The 13,265-nt window shown below is 60.7% G+C and overlaps 1 protein-coding gene across 10 annotated transcripts in view; it reads right to left on the bottom strand.

Moving 5' to 3' along the window:
* MROH1 (maestro heat like repeat family member 1) overlaps window positions 1-13,265 on the bottom strand; it is a 63,969-nt gene that overhangs the window by 19,834 nt on the left and 30,870 nt on the right. For 5 of the 10 annotated variants that reach the window (XM_047842495.1, XM_047842496.1, XM_047842494.1 and 2 more), the window contains exons 12-22: window positions 7,896-7,969; window positions 6,114-6,236; window positions 4,343-4,727; window positions 3,811-4,142; window positions 3,414-3,555; window positions 3,089-3,141; window positions 2,533-2,640; window positions 2,106-2,225; window positions 1,824-1,946; window positions 881-1,027; window positions 748-774 (exon numbers count right to left, since the gene is read on the bottom strand). In XM_047842495.1, the coding sequence (XP_047698451.1) occupies window positions 748-774; window positions 881-1,027; window positions 1,824-1,946; window positions 2,106-2,225; window positions 2,533-2,640; window positions 3,089-3,141; window positions 3,414-3,555; window positions 3,811-4,142; window positions 4,343-4,727; window positions 6,114-6,236; window positions 7,896-7,969 (1,634 nt within the window). The remainder of the gene's footprint in view (window positions 1-747; window positions 775-880; window positions 1,028-1,823; window positions 1,947-2,105; window positions 2,226-2,532; window positions 2,641-3,088; window positions 3,142-3,413; window positions 3,556-3,810; window positions 4,143-4,342; window positions 4,728-6,113; window positions 6,237-7,895; window positions 7,970-13,265) is intronic. The other 5 variants (XM_047842501.1, XM_047842502.1, XM_047842500.1 and 2 more) reach the window with 4 other exon arrangements.

The following is a 13,265-nucleotide window of genomic DNA, read 5'->3' as shown; positions in this document are numbered from 1 at the left end:
TCTTGCCACGCAGACCAGGGGGCCTGGAGCCCCTGCGGCACTCAGCTCTCCGCCTGGCTCGGGCAGACAGCACGCTGTGTCCCCTGCACCCTGGGGGGTGGCTGGAAGGGCATCTCAAGGTCGGAGGAGAAGGGAACACGCCCAAGAAGAGCCCCGGCAGAGCGGGACTGTCCCCTGCCTGTCCCACCGACTCGGCCTCTGGGGAGTCAGGAAAGGGGGTGCGGGGAGCTGTCCTGGGGACACGAAGTCCAGGAAGAGACAAGTCTCAGAATACCCTCCCCTCCAGCCAACCCCAGGAGACCCCAGAGGGTCTGCTCTTCAAGGGGAAGGCCCAGCCACTCCTAGAGAGGCGTTAGTGCCCAGTTAGTGCCAGAGATCCCAGAGAGGAAACACGTTAGTGAGGCTCAGCAGGAGGTGGGCGTCGTGAGCATCGGGGAGCAGAGCCCCAGCCTGCGGGCCTGCCAGCCAGCCGCTCAGAAGCCCTCTGGCCATCTTCTGTCCACCCACCACCCAGCACCCAGGCCGGGACACTAGCTCCTGGGCCCCTACTGTGGCTGTAAGAGGGGAAGCTGCTCCAAGGTGAGTGGCCACCGTCCTGGCGCGATGCTCCCAGATGCTATCCCTGGGGACTGGGACCGGGGAGCCCCAGGGGGCGTCCCCCTGGCTTCTGCCCCTGAAGCTCATGACCAGGCCAGCCCAGAGAAAAGAGAAAAGGCATAGTTCACACTTAACTCCTACACACTGTACCTTGGTCTCTACCTTTATTCCCAGAACCTGAACAACAAAAGTGAAGGGAATTAAAACGCGAAGCTCTGGCAGTGATGTCCCTGCCCCGCCTGCATGGCGCCCCCCCACGCAAGCAGTCTGCCGAGGCGCCCACCTTGGTGCTGAAGTACTGGAATATGTTCCGGAGGATGTCCGACTCGACCTTGGCCAGCACCAGCTCGCGGGGGGCCCGTGCTGCCACGTGGCCGTAACACAGGATCAGAGTTGACTTCACCTTTTCCACCTCATTCTCACTTCGGTCCTGAGAGGCCAGAGGGGTCGGCAGGGCCTCAGTTACAGGCCATTACCTGCCCCCAATAGGAAGCCTTGCGCTCAGAACCCCCAGGTCCCTCTGGAAGAAGGGCTGAGCTGGCCAGCAATGTCAGAGGCATAACCGAAGGAGCGGAGGGCGCCATCGGAGAGTCCCTCCACCGGGGACAGAACGGGACAGGCAGGCCAGCCACGGGCCCGCTGGGGACAAAGCAGCAGAAGGGAAAGCACTGAGCAGTGGACCGCAATGGGAGAGGTGGGCAGAAGGGAGGGCTGGGAGCTGAGAGCCAACTCGGGGGCCGGGGCGGGGGGGCAGGGGCCCCTGCCCTCTCAGTGGCTGCTCTGGAGCCCTCCCACCCGGCCCGGACTTGAGATTCTGTAACTGCAACAGGCACCCGGAGACGAGGACTGGGGTGGCGGACGGGGCAGTGGTCCATGCCCCTTGCATCAGGCTTCCCCAAGAATGCAGCCTTCGCTGGCCACCAGGGGGCAGAGGACACGCAGACAGCAGGCGGGCGGTCCCATCCTGGCCCCTGGGAGCCCCTCAGAGCCCATGGCCAGCACAGGACTGCCCCTTGTCATACCCACCAGCCCCACCCACAAAGAAGCACGGACCGGATGCCACCTCCCTGCCCTGCCCCCAACCGGCAGGGTGCCCGAGCCCAGGAAGCTCCAGAACCCGCAGCCGCAGGACCCCAAATCACAGCAGCACAGCCAAGACAGAAGCACGGCTGGTCCCACCCAGATGCCCCCCACCACCGCCCCAGCGGTCACCCTGACCCCTGTACCTTAAAAATGTTGAAAATGCCGGTGGATCTTCTGAACACATCTGACCTCATGAAGTCCTCCAGCTGGGCCAGGACATCATCCAGGTGAGAGGTGGCACAGATCCCAAAGCAACAGGCGAGGCCCTGGGAGACGCACAGATGCACTCACACCTGGGCAAGGACAGGGGTGGGAAGGAGCACCCTGCACACGCACACGCTCCAGAGAGGCGCAGTCACACACGCACGCACACACGCACACGCTGAGTGCCTGAAGGGAGAGAGAGGCTCTGGGGAGGGCACCACCTCGCGCTCGGCCTCCTCCTGGTGTCTGGCCGTCTCCAGAAGCTCTTGCAGATGCTTCCTCACCACCTCCTTGCTCGAAGCGGCACCCAGCGTGGTTCCAATGCATTTATACAGGAAGTTCTGCAACGGGGCCAAGGAGCACAGCCGCGCCCGACGCCTGAGTGCGGGAGCGCCAAGCAGACGTGGGAGGGGCTGCCGGGCACCCACGACGGTGGCCACCGCGAGGAGTGGGGGCGACGGGCTCCTGCACCCCCAGCCGTGGGCCTCTGGGAGGAGGCTCACGGGCCCTCCCTCTCTGGCTCTGCCAGGGCCACAGGCCACTGGAGACAGGTTCGTGCAGAAGATCACATGGAATCAAGGCAAAAGAACAGTAGCCTAAGGATGCTGCCCAGAACCCCCCCCCCGGGGCACCCCCTCCTCCGTGCACCTTCTCCTGGGGCGTCCCGTTGTAGCAGGGCAGCTGTCTGCACATCTCTAGGCTCAGCTGGCAAATCCACGTGTTGTCAGACACGACAGCCAGAGTGTCCCGAAGGAACTGTGGGCAGGGGCCAAAGCAGTGAGGGGCCAGGAATGCAGCCCTTCACGGGGCCGGGGAAGACACTGAGGCCCCGTGACGTCACGTGCAGTGACCTCAGGGTGGTCCTGTGCTGTGGCTCTGAATGGTCTGTTGATGACCTTCAAGCCCAGGCAGAGCAAACCCTGGGTGGTCAGACATGCGGTGGGCCTGGCAGGGGACAGGAGAGAGGATTCCCGGGCCACAGAAGCTCAAAGCCCCTGAAATCTGGCTCTGTCACAGCAGGGTGAGCGACCTGTGAGGGCAGCAGCAGGTGGTTCCCCCAGCCCCCCCCGTAGCTCCCCCATCCTCCCCCCCCCCCCACTAGCGCCTACTGAGCTCCCTGAGCTGTCCTGACCCAGGCTGGAGAGGCCTCCACCCCCAAGACAGGCCACGGCCTTGCCCCCTCCCCCCCCGCCCCCATCCTCACCGCCAGCAGCCTTTCCTCCCATTCCTTCTGGGACAGGGTCTCTTCAGTATGTTCTGAAACGACCAGTCATGTTGTCAGCCCGGCCCGCGCCCATCGACAGAAGCAGAGTTCACCCAGAGCCTTCCGGGCTGGCCTCGCCCTGTGTTCAGGAGGACCAAGGCGCTCCCACACCCCAGATGCTCCCAGGGGACACCCTGCAGGGAACGCCTTTCCCGCCTCGTGTCCTGAACCTCCGTGGGGGCCGTTTCTTCCACCTCAGAAAACGTGGTCTCTCCGACCCGGATGCAAACCGGCAGAGGAACACCACCCGCGCCCGGAGCCTCACCATCCAGGTGTTCCAGCAGCAGGGGGACGGTGGTGGCCCACCGCTGACCCAGCAGAGGGTGGATGTTACGATGCAGGACGCTCAAGAGACGCAGCGAGGCGGCCCCGCGGCCGTCCCCCAGGTAGGGGTTGGAAGACACGGTCTGAGGGAAGTAAAGGTGGGAGCTCTAGACCCGAGGGGCCACCGTGCCCCGCAGAGCCGCCCTCCCGGGGAGGTGGAGGCAGAGACGGCTCTGAGACGCAGGTCCCCCCAACCCCATGGGGAGCACCTGCGAGACAGCAGGAGTCAGGGGACAGGGGGACCGAGGGGAGCGCCCAGGCCTTCCCAGACCCCCTCGCTGTGCCGTGGTCAGGGGACGCGGCGCCACCGGCACAGAGCGCCGAAGCGCAACGCTTACCAGGAGTCTCGTGGTGATGGCGTAGGGTGAAGGGAGGGTCACTGGAAAGCACGGGGGAGAAACGCTCAGGGGGCCGCCTGCCCACAGAGCCCCGGCCCCTGACCGCACCTGGGGCGGGGCGGACTTGGGGGCGGCTGCGAGGGTGGGGTCAGGCATCAGGGGTGGCACGGGGAGAGCAGGGGCGCACCGTTGCTGTCGTACTGGATGGGGAAGGCATCGGCCCCCACCTCCTCCCTCTTCTGGGCCAGGTGCACGAGGCTCCTGCAGAGCGGGGTCAGCGCCCCGGTGAATCGCACGGGGGTGAGAAACTCGAGCAGGTGCGGCCAGAGGACCTGGGGGCAGAGCCGGGGTCTGTCGGCGGCGCGGCCGCAGGAGCTCCCACCAGGCGCCGCGGGGGCTCGGCAAGGTCGTGGGGGGGCGGGCGGCGAGCGCCCCTGCCCCCGCAGCTGCCCACTGCAGGGTTCAGCGGTCGCAGGGCCAGAAGGTCAGGAGGGGGGAGCGGTCACTCACAGAGGGGGGTCTGCACACTCACGTGGCTCATCCTGTCCACGGTGGTGCTGACCAGGTACAGGGTGCTGATGCTGACGTCCCGCACACTGTCCGTGGCGGGGTCCTCGCTGTCGGGACCCGGCTTCTGAGGCTGGCGTGGGGGGGGGGGGGGGCAAAGGCAGGCGCGCGCATGGGGCCACCACCGCTCTACGCGGCTGTGGGCTCTGGGCCGTGAGGACACGGCCCGTGTGCGAACAGGGCAGACCCGTCCGGCACCTGCCGGGGACAGGTAACACACACTGCGCTGAAACTGCCCAAGGACGCGGGCTCACCTGGCTGAGCTCTCGTCCCCAGAATAGAGGAAACCTTGCACGTTCCCTGCCAGCCACGGACTTCGGCAACACTGACATGCGTAGAAACGGGAGGGCCTTTGTGGAAATGACAACCACCTGAGAAGACTCCCATTTTCTACCAAGAATAGGCTGCAACTTGCGCAGCCTGACGTGGCTGACGGTTCGGCCAGAGACGCCTGCTGTCCTCTCTGGTGAGATGGCGCCCCAGAGCCCAGCTCCCTGGGCAGGTTCCAGGCAGGAAAATGACTCCTGTTCTCTAAATGTTTTGTCCGAGCCTTCCGTCTGTGCTTTCAAATACCAAGAAGCAAACACCGAACAACCAAGAGACAGCAGAACTTCGATGACTGTAGCAGACCTACAGTCCTCACGCAGACGTCAAAGGCCAAAAGCAGAAAAAATAGGGGTGCTTAGGCCTCGAATGACAATTTTTAAAGCATGTTGTATAAATGTAGATAGAACTTCATACTCAACAAACATGAACCACTTTGGAGGTCTGATCATCTGCCAGATCAAAAGGACAATCTCTCAACAATCTTTTTTTTTTTTTTTCTTTTTTTAATGATTTTGCTTTTTTAAGTAACCTCCGTGCCCAGTGTGGGGCTTGGACTCACGACCCCGAGATCAAGGGCAGCTCGCTCCTCCCGACAGAACCCGCCAGGTGGCCCTCCCAACAGAGTCTCAAAAGCAGGAATAAACCTGGTTAGATTCACAAGAGACAGTACAATAAAAGTACAAGTCCACAGTGGCCGCAGAAAGCTACTCACCTGGACAGATTTTAATATCCTAATAGAAACCTTCAAATCCCCAAAACACTGGGAACTAATAGGCTACACCAGAGGACTTGATTCTCTCCAGCTTAGGCCCCACAGCCCCAAAGCGGCGGTGAAAATGCAGAGGCCAGAATCAGCCAAAGCAGCAGTGGACCTGGCCCCCCACAGGCCTGCGGGAGCAGCGCCCAGCGGGACCCCCTTCCCGAGGGCCGGCAGCATCCACTGGCGCAGGTTACACCCCGGCATTTCAACCTAACCACAGAGGCCCATGTGGGGACGTACGTGTCCCCTCTGAGCTGACCTGGGCAGGCAGGTGGCTCTGTGGGCACGAGAGCCCAGGCCAGGGCGGGCTCAAGGCCGTGACACTGAGACCACCCCGTCATGCCTGCGTGTTCCTGCCGTCAACCTTGCTCTCCCTCGAGAAGAAACTTGGATTTGCTCGGTAACGCTTTTAACACAAAAGCCCCAGGGAGGACCAGGCGTCTGTTCTGCCTCTCTTCTGAGTGCTGGGAGCTAAGGAAGCGGGGCGCTGCGGCTTGGAGGCCCCACCTCAGACACGGGAGACAGGTGCTCGGCACGCGGACCGAGGCCCCGTGCACGGACCCACCCGCCTGTCCTCTGGCCAGGCCTGCTCCCAAGAGGCCGCCAGCTCGGGAGCCCCAGGGAGGGTGGGTGAGGGGCCTGCCCTTACCTCGGCCTCGGGGGGCAGCGCGCACTGCTGCACGATGTACGCGACCATGGCCTCTCCTCCAGGCTGTTCCAGGTAGCCGTGGTGTGCCATGGCACTGATCACCTGCACCACTGCCCGCTTCACCTGCCCGGACCGGAGGGGGGTCAGGGAGGCGCCCCGAAGGGAGCCCTGGCGAGCACCACAGCAGTCCAGCCGGGAGGGGGGAAGCTCTCCCTCTCCTCTGCCTGTGCCCGCCTCTGCAGCCACACCTGTGCCACAGCTAAACGTGCACCTGTACCAGCACCCACGCCCACACCGGATCCGCCTCGGGGCCTCGTCCTCCCTGCCCCACAGCTGCACAAGCGGCCCTCCGGCCAGCCTGTGCACACGCTCACGTCCTCAGGGGAGGGCCTCCCGTCCCCCCCACCTCCCCCTTTTCCTGGGCACTGGACATGCTGCTACTCTGGCTCTAGACATGTCTCCCCTCTGCCCCCCGCCCCCGCCCCGGCGCAGGACTGCTGTCCCTCAGGGCGGACACCTCTCTGGTGCTTCGGGGCGAGGACCCCGAATCTGCAGCTGTTTCCCAAACGTTCCTGGGATTGAGCCCGCTGCCCAGCCCCCCTCAGAGGCCCTGCCTGGTGGCTCAAAGGCACAGCCAGGTCACTGTGGCCGAAAACCCTCTTCCCCAGAGCCGGCACTCTCCCCGGCCCTCCTGCTTCTTCCGGAGCCCTGGGGCACAGACCCTGCTCTAATGCCCCCTCCCTGGGGTCCTCAGGTCCTCATGACACCTCTCCTTTGCACGTCAGGTCAAATGTCACTGCCCTGGGCCTCCTTGGCCACTCACAGCTGTGTGTCATCCCCCGTTACACGTGTGCCCCGAGTGACTGTGGGAAGGGGCAGATGTGGGCGAGCAAACGATCCGGTCGTATAATGAGCGTTCGGGATGAGTGCATCTGGCCACGGGCACTGTTGGTGGCACACGGTGTGGCCCTCTCAGGGGTGTCCCGGAGCAGCATCAGAGAGCAGGAAGGGATTCCAGGGACTGTGCATGGGAGTCTGGGACACGTGTGGCCTCAGTGGTTTGGGCTCCATTTGGGTAGTTTCTAAAATCCTCACGGAAGGTCCCAAAGAGCAGGCCTGACGATGGAGCCTGGTTAACCTGGTGTGCAGGAAGGGTCGCCCCTGCCCTCGGCTGCTGGGAGGTCACCGCCAAGCCCGGGGACATCCAGAGTCCAGCGTCCTTGTTTCCCCGGGGCTCTGGGCCACACGGGATCGGCTCGGCCTCCCGAGGGGCCGGACACTGAGGTCAGCCACGCGGGCAGTGAACCGGGTCTACGCGACGGAAGCCAGATAAAGGCCTCGCACGCCGGGGCTGGGGGCTTCCCCGGTTGGCGACGCTGGTGCGTGCCATCACGTCGCTGCCCACGGCCCCGCGGGGAGAGGGCGGTTCGCACCCTCCTGGGCCCTGCCCGGTGCGCCCCAACCCCTGGCCGATGGTGGTGTGTGTCCTTTCCCCGTGATAAACCTGACTGCGAGCGTGACGCCCCCCGGGGGTGCTGGCAGTCCTCCTGGAGGACGACCCAACCCGAGGGGGTCCGGGGACCACTGCCCCACTCCGTGTCTGGTTAACTGTGTAAGGGTTAGGATGTGGCGAGTCAAGGACTGACCGCTCAGTGGTGCGCCCTCCCTCTGGTGTCTGGGTGTGGCTGAGGGGCTGCTGCCTGGTCAGTGACTCCTCCCAGCCCAGCCCGGCCACACTTCCTGCAGCTTCTTGCGGTGGAGCTCAGGCAGCGCCCCGTCTACCTTGCTGTTGGTGTCCAGAAGAGGAAGCCTCATGGAGGAGAGAATAAAGGGCTTCTTCACTTCCATCTGAGAAGCTGCAAGAAACCAGCAGAGGGCTCGGTCTCCCCAGCACGATGGGGCTGGCCAGCCCGCCCACCCCCACAAGGCCCAAGACCTCATCACCAGGGTCCGGCTCAGCATGGCCCTCAGCACGGGGAAGGGACGGCGCCTAAGCACAGCCCGCCCACTTTCTGGGGGACAAATGACCTTCTTCCCAAATAACACTATTTTGGCCAATAAAAAGCTAGAGGATTGGTAATTTAGGGCAGCAGGCGAAAGAGCGTACCGAGTCAGGTCAAGCCAGGTTCAAGGGTGGGGCCTCCAACAGCACCCCAGTCCCAGCAGGCCTGGTAAAACCTGCAGGTGCACACACTTCCAGTTTTGCTCACACTGCTGGTCTGAGGACCCCACCTTGAGAAGCAGCAACATAACCCTCTGTTTCCTGATATACATTTTTTAAATGTATGTATGTTTGTTTGTTTGTTTATTTATGTTTATTTTTGAGAGAGAAAGAGAGAGACAGCGTGTGCAGGGGAGGGGCAGAGAGAGAGGGAGACACAGAATCGGAAGCGGGCCCCAGGCTCCGAGCTGTCAGCACAGAGCCCGACGCGGGGCTCGAACTCCCGAACCGCGAGATCGTGACCTGAGCCGAAGTCGGACGCTCGACCGACTGAGCCACCCAGGCGCCCCTAAAGGTTTTCTTTTTAAATAATCTTCACACCCAATGCGGGCCCTGAACCCACAAACTCCAAGATCAAGAGCTGCACGCGCTGTTAACTGAGCCAGCCGGGCGACCCAGCGACGGCACTCTTCTCCCACATGACGACCCCGGGAGAGAGGTCGCTCCACTCCGACCCCTCTCGCACCACGAACCTGGGGCTCCCGGGCCGCTTCTGGCCCGGGCGCCTGTCGCACACGCCCGCGTCCAGCACCGAGCATGGCACCAGCCGGCTGTGAGACGGCGAGAGTGGGCTCCCGCGACGCAGTAACAGCAGGAGACGCGCACCACACATGCTGGGAAAACACGACTCCAGACCCAACTGCGAGACAAGCCGCCCCTTTGGTAAGAGGCTGCAAAGGACCCTCGTGCACGCCCAGCGGGACAGCAGAGCCGGAGCCACAGGAGGGCGGAGGAAGGTTACGCAGACGCTCGGGAGGGCAGGAGGCGGCCTGCGAAGTGGCCACCGGGGCAGAGAAGGGAAACACAACACGCGAGCAGAGTCCTCGTGCCCTCAATGCGCAAGAGAAGCCCAGGCGATCGATGACGAAAACACAGGCAGAGCAACAGAAAAGTGGGCAAGAGAGCTGACCAAGCCCCCACCACCGACGTGTGATGCCACCGGACCCACCACCTGCTGGCCGGGGAGGTGGGGGACGGCAGCCCAGGGGGCAAAGACAGAGAGGGCCAGGCACCGCAGACCCCCGTGTGAGGCCCGGAGCCGGCCGGGTGCCGTCGCGAACGCTGAGGGTCCGCACAAGTCCGCTGGAGCCAGGACGTCCGCGCGGGACGGCAAGCCTGGCTCGGTCCAGGCTACGAGCTAGGTCACAGCACCGACGGCAGCCAGGGGACACCAGAAACATCCTACTGGGTGAGGGCGCGAGACGAAGCTTCTTGGTTCCCCCACGTGATGCTCCCGACGGGCGTGACATATCCTCGCACCGCGGGAGCGCACAGCAGGGGTGGGGTGCCACTACGGGGCTCGGGGCTCGCAGAGGGGCCAGATGTCCCTGACCGTGCATGTGCTCTGGGAGCTTTCGTTCACATTTTACATTCTCAGGAAAAGGTTACAAAAGAGCAAAAAATGCAAACCACTCCATAGAAAATCGCACAGATTGTGGCAGGAAAAGGGATCGGGGTGGGGGGGACAACAGACCAGGGCTCAAGGGCGTGGGGACACGGCCAAGGACTGACATCAATCCGGTGCCACGTCCCTGAGGCTCAGAACAACAGACGAGTATCAAAGCGCGAGCAAACACGATGTCCCCCCCAACTTCCTGCCACGCAGATGACGACCCTTGACACAGTGCTGTCACCCGCAGCTTCGACGCGCGGCTCGAGTTTACGTGGAGGCCAGCCGTGAGCCGGGCCCTTGCAACATGCTGAGAGGGCAGCACAGAGCAAGGCGGACGTGGCCCTGCCCCCGAATAGTGTGTGTCCTAACAGGGGGGACAAGAGACACAAGCACATAATGAATGAGACCGTCACAAGCTGTATTAATGTCACGCAAGGTACTGATGAGAGGCAGAGAAGCAGAGCGTCAACGGGGTACCCGGTCTGGACAGGCAGTCAGGGTCCGGGGGCCCTTCTGAAGGAGGCACATGTGAGCTAAGAGCCCGGCAGGGTGCAGGGGAGGGAGCCCCCCGCTCCAGGACGCCCGGGGTGGCTGAGCAGAGAGCTCACTACAGTCCGAGCAGGGGCTGCTGGGGCAGCAGCGGAGGGGAGGCCGTGGTCAAGAGGAGGCGCCCTGCTCTCTCCACGGTGCTTGACCCTGAGTGACCAACATCAGGGCATTCGAGTAAAATGACTAGACTTTAGAAATAAAGAAGAAACCCTCTGGATGTCTGAAAACGAAACAAAACAATAAAAAAACCCCACACACGTCACACAAGAGGAAAGAAAATGAGGTTAACGTTGGCCTTGAACAAGAAGTGTTTGCGCCAGAATAGACTGTGAGAGGAATACGGTGCCCAGGTGAATCTGAATCTCAGATAAACAACAAATCATCTCTTAGTGCAAGACTGTCCCATGTAACATTTGGTGCATCTTGTTTTTATAAACCTGGCAACTCTACGTCACAAGAAAACAGAGTAATGACAAGGAAATGTGAACAAAGGATTTTATCATCATCAAAACTAAGTGTCACGTACAAAAAGCACAAATAAGACTTCATCAACACGAGCCTTCCCTGTGGACTCCGCCAGAGAATAGGCCTCGGGCAAGGAGAAGCATCCTCTCTGCAGCTGCCAGGAGGACAATGACAAACAAGGGCCGAGCAGGGGAGAGGACGGCACGGGCTGGCCGCCCGCCGGGACAGCGCGGACGCGGCTGCGGCACAAAGCCGTGGCACAGGGAGGGCGAGGAAAGTACATGCAAAATACCCGCCGTGCGCTCACCCACATCAGTGGTGACAGCATCGGCCTCTAGGGTTAGTTACGTGTGTAACACGAGGGAAGACGAGGGCGTCTGGGATGTTCTAATTCTGCGCAGCTTGAGAACCAGATTCACGGGAGGAAGGAGATGCAGATGTAAGAGAAAAGAGTAAATGGAAAGACTCGCTCGTCTGGCTGCGGAACCGGAAACATCAGTACGAACTCCGGGCTTTTCTACCTTCTGTCTCTACTGGTCGCGCTATTTGGTCCCATCTCCTGAAAAGGCCTGGAACGGTGACCACCCAGAAGTATCAAGCACCCGACTACTGTCTTTGAGGGCAGTTTCTCACTGAGGACATAGGGCTTTTTGGAGAAATGGCTGATTCCAGGTCTGGGGCAAGAAATATCTAAGATGAGCCTGGAACACCAGCCGCCCAAGACCCTGAGGTCATGCCCAAGGACTCGACTCGGAAGAGGCTGACGTGATCCAAAGGTGACACAATGTGAGCATCACTGGTATGGATCGCACTGAACCGAAACCCATTAAATGTGTTAAAATCCATGAATGTGTAAGATTTTTTTAAAAGGGCCGCCTGGGTGGCTCTGTGGGTTGAGCGTCTGACTTCGGCTCAGGTCATGATCTCCCAGTTCCGGGGTTCAAGCCCCGCCATCAGGCTCGCTGCTCTCGGCACAGAACTGGCTTAGGATTCTCTGTCTCCCTCTCTCTCTGCCTCTACCCTGCACTCTCTCTCTGAAAAATAAATAAACATTTTTCAAAAAGGCTTGAATGGGGGGCTTGTTGTTTAATGGGGACCGTTTCCATTTTGCAGGATGAAGAGAGTTTAGGAGATGAGCTTCCCAGTGGGAACGGGATTAACGCTGCTGAAGAATACACTTGAAGATGGTTGGGTGGTAAATTTGGGGTGTTTTATAACAATTATAAACAAAATGGCCACAGTCCAAAAAGAGACATAAATGTACATATCAACTTTTTTAATGACTAAACCTCGGGTGTACACGTCACTGATAGATCATCAAAACTACAAGGAAGTGGTTACTATACAATCAGGAGAACTTACTTATCAGGTGGGTGAAGAGGTTCTTACTGGAACAGGAGGGTGTAGGGAAGGGCTTCCACAGTGACGAGTTCAGTTCAAGAGCCCGGATTATAAACACAGAAGTGTTTGTATTTTTTTTAAGTTTATTTATTTTGAGAGAGAATGAGTGGGGGAGTGACAGAGAGAGAGAGAGAGAGAGAGAGAGAGAGAGAGAGAGAGAATCCCAAGCAGGCTCTGCGCTGTCAGCACAGAGCCCGACGTGGGGCTCAAACCCACAAACCGTGAGATCATGAGCTGAGCCTAAATCAGGTGTAGGACACTCAACCGACTGAGCCACCAGGTGCCCCAGGGGTGTCGGGTTAAAACGAGCTATTGGGGCGCCTGGGTGGCTCAGTCGGTTAAGCGGCCGACTTCAGCCCAGGTCACGATCTCGCGGTCCGAGTTCGAGCCCCGCGTCGGGCTCTGGGCTGATGGCTCAGAGCCTGGAGCCTGTTTCAGATTCTGTGTCTCCCTCTCTCTCTGCCCCTCCCCCGTTCATGCTCTGTCTCTGTCTCAAAAATAAATAAAAGTTAAAAAAAATTTTTTTTAAAATTAAAAATTAAAAAAAAACAAACGAGCCGTTAAGTCATATGTTTATATTCTGTGGTTTCTGCCTGTGATCCATCTTATACTGAAAAGATTTCTTTTAATGGAGACGAGCAGTCTTGAACAGAGTTGAAGGCAGTGCGCTCCCAGACCAGAAGACCTCCTACGAAGGCACAACGATTCAGGGCGCATGCTGTTGGTGTGGGGAGGTCCGTGGGACAGAAGAGTCCCCGAAAGACACCTGCTAACCCGTAATGTCGAGTCCCTACTCTTAGTACCTCGGAATGTGATTTTGCTTGGAATAGGGTCCCTGGGGGTACGATTCGTTAGGTCAGGATGAGGCCACACTGGAGTAGGGTGGGCCTTTGCTCCAGTACCACTGTGCCCTCACAAAAGGGGAATCTGGGACACAGGCACACAGGGAGGTGCCCGCAGGGATGAAGACGCAAACGGAGGCCAGGGCGGCGCCGCCACAAGCCGGGCGATGCCAAGGGCCCCCGGGAGCTCCGGAAGCTGGGCGGGGTCCTGGGACAGGTCCTCCCTCACCCTGCTGGCCCTCGGACCTCTGACACCGAGACTCGCGGTGACAGTGACACCG

The sequence above is a fragment of the Prionailurus viverrinus genome, chromosome F2 (assembly GCF_022837055.1).
Source record: "Prionailurus viverrinus isolate Anna chromosome F2, UM_Priviv_1.0, whole genome shotgun sequence".
In the NCBI taxonomy this organism is placed as follows: Eukaryota; Metazoa; Chordata; class Mammalia; order Carnivora; family Felidae; genus Prionailurus; species Prionailurus viverrinus.
The sequence above is the reverse complement of the archived record's forward strand: the minus strand, read 5'-3'. Positions and strand labels throughout refer to the sequence as shown.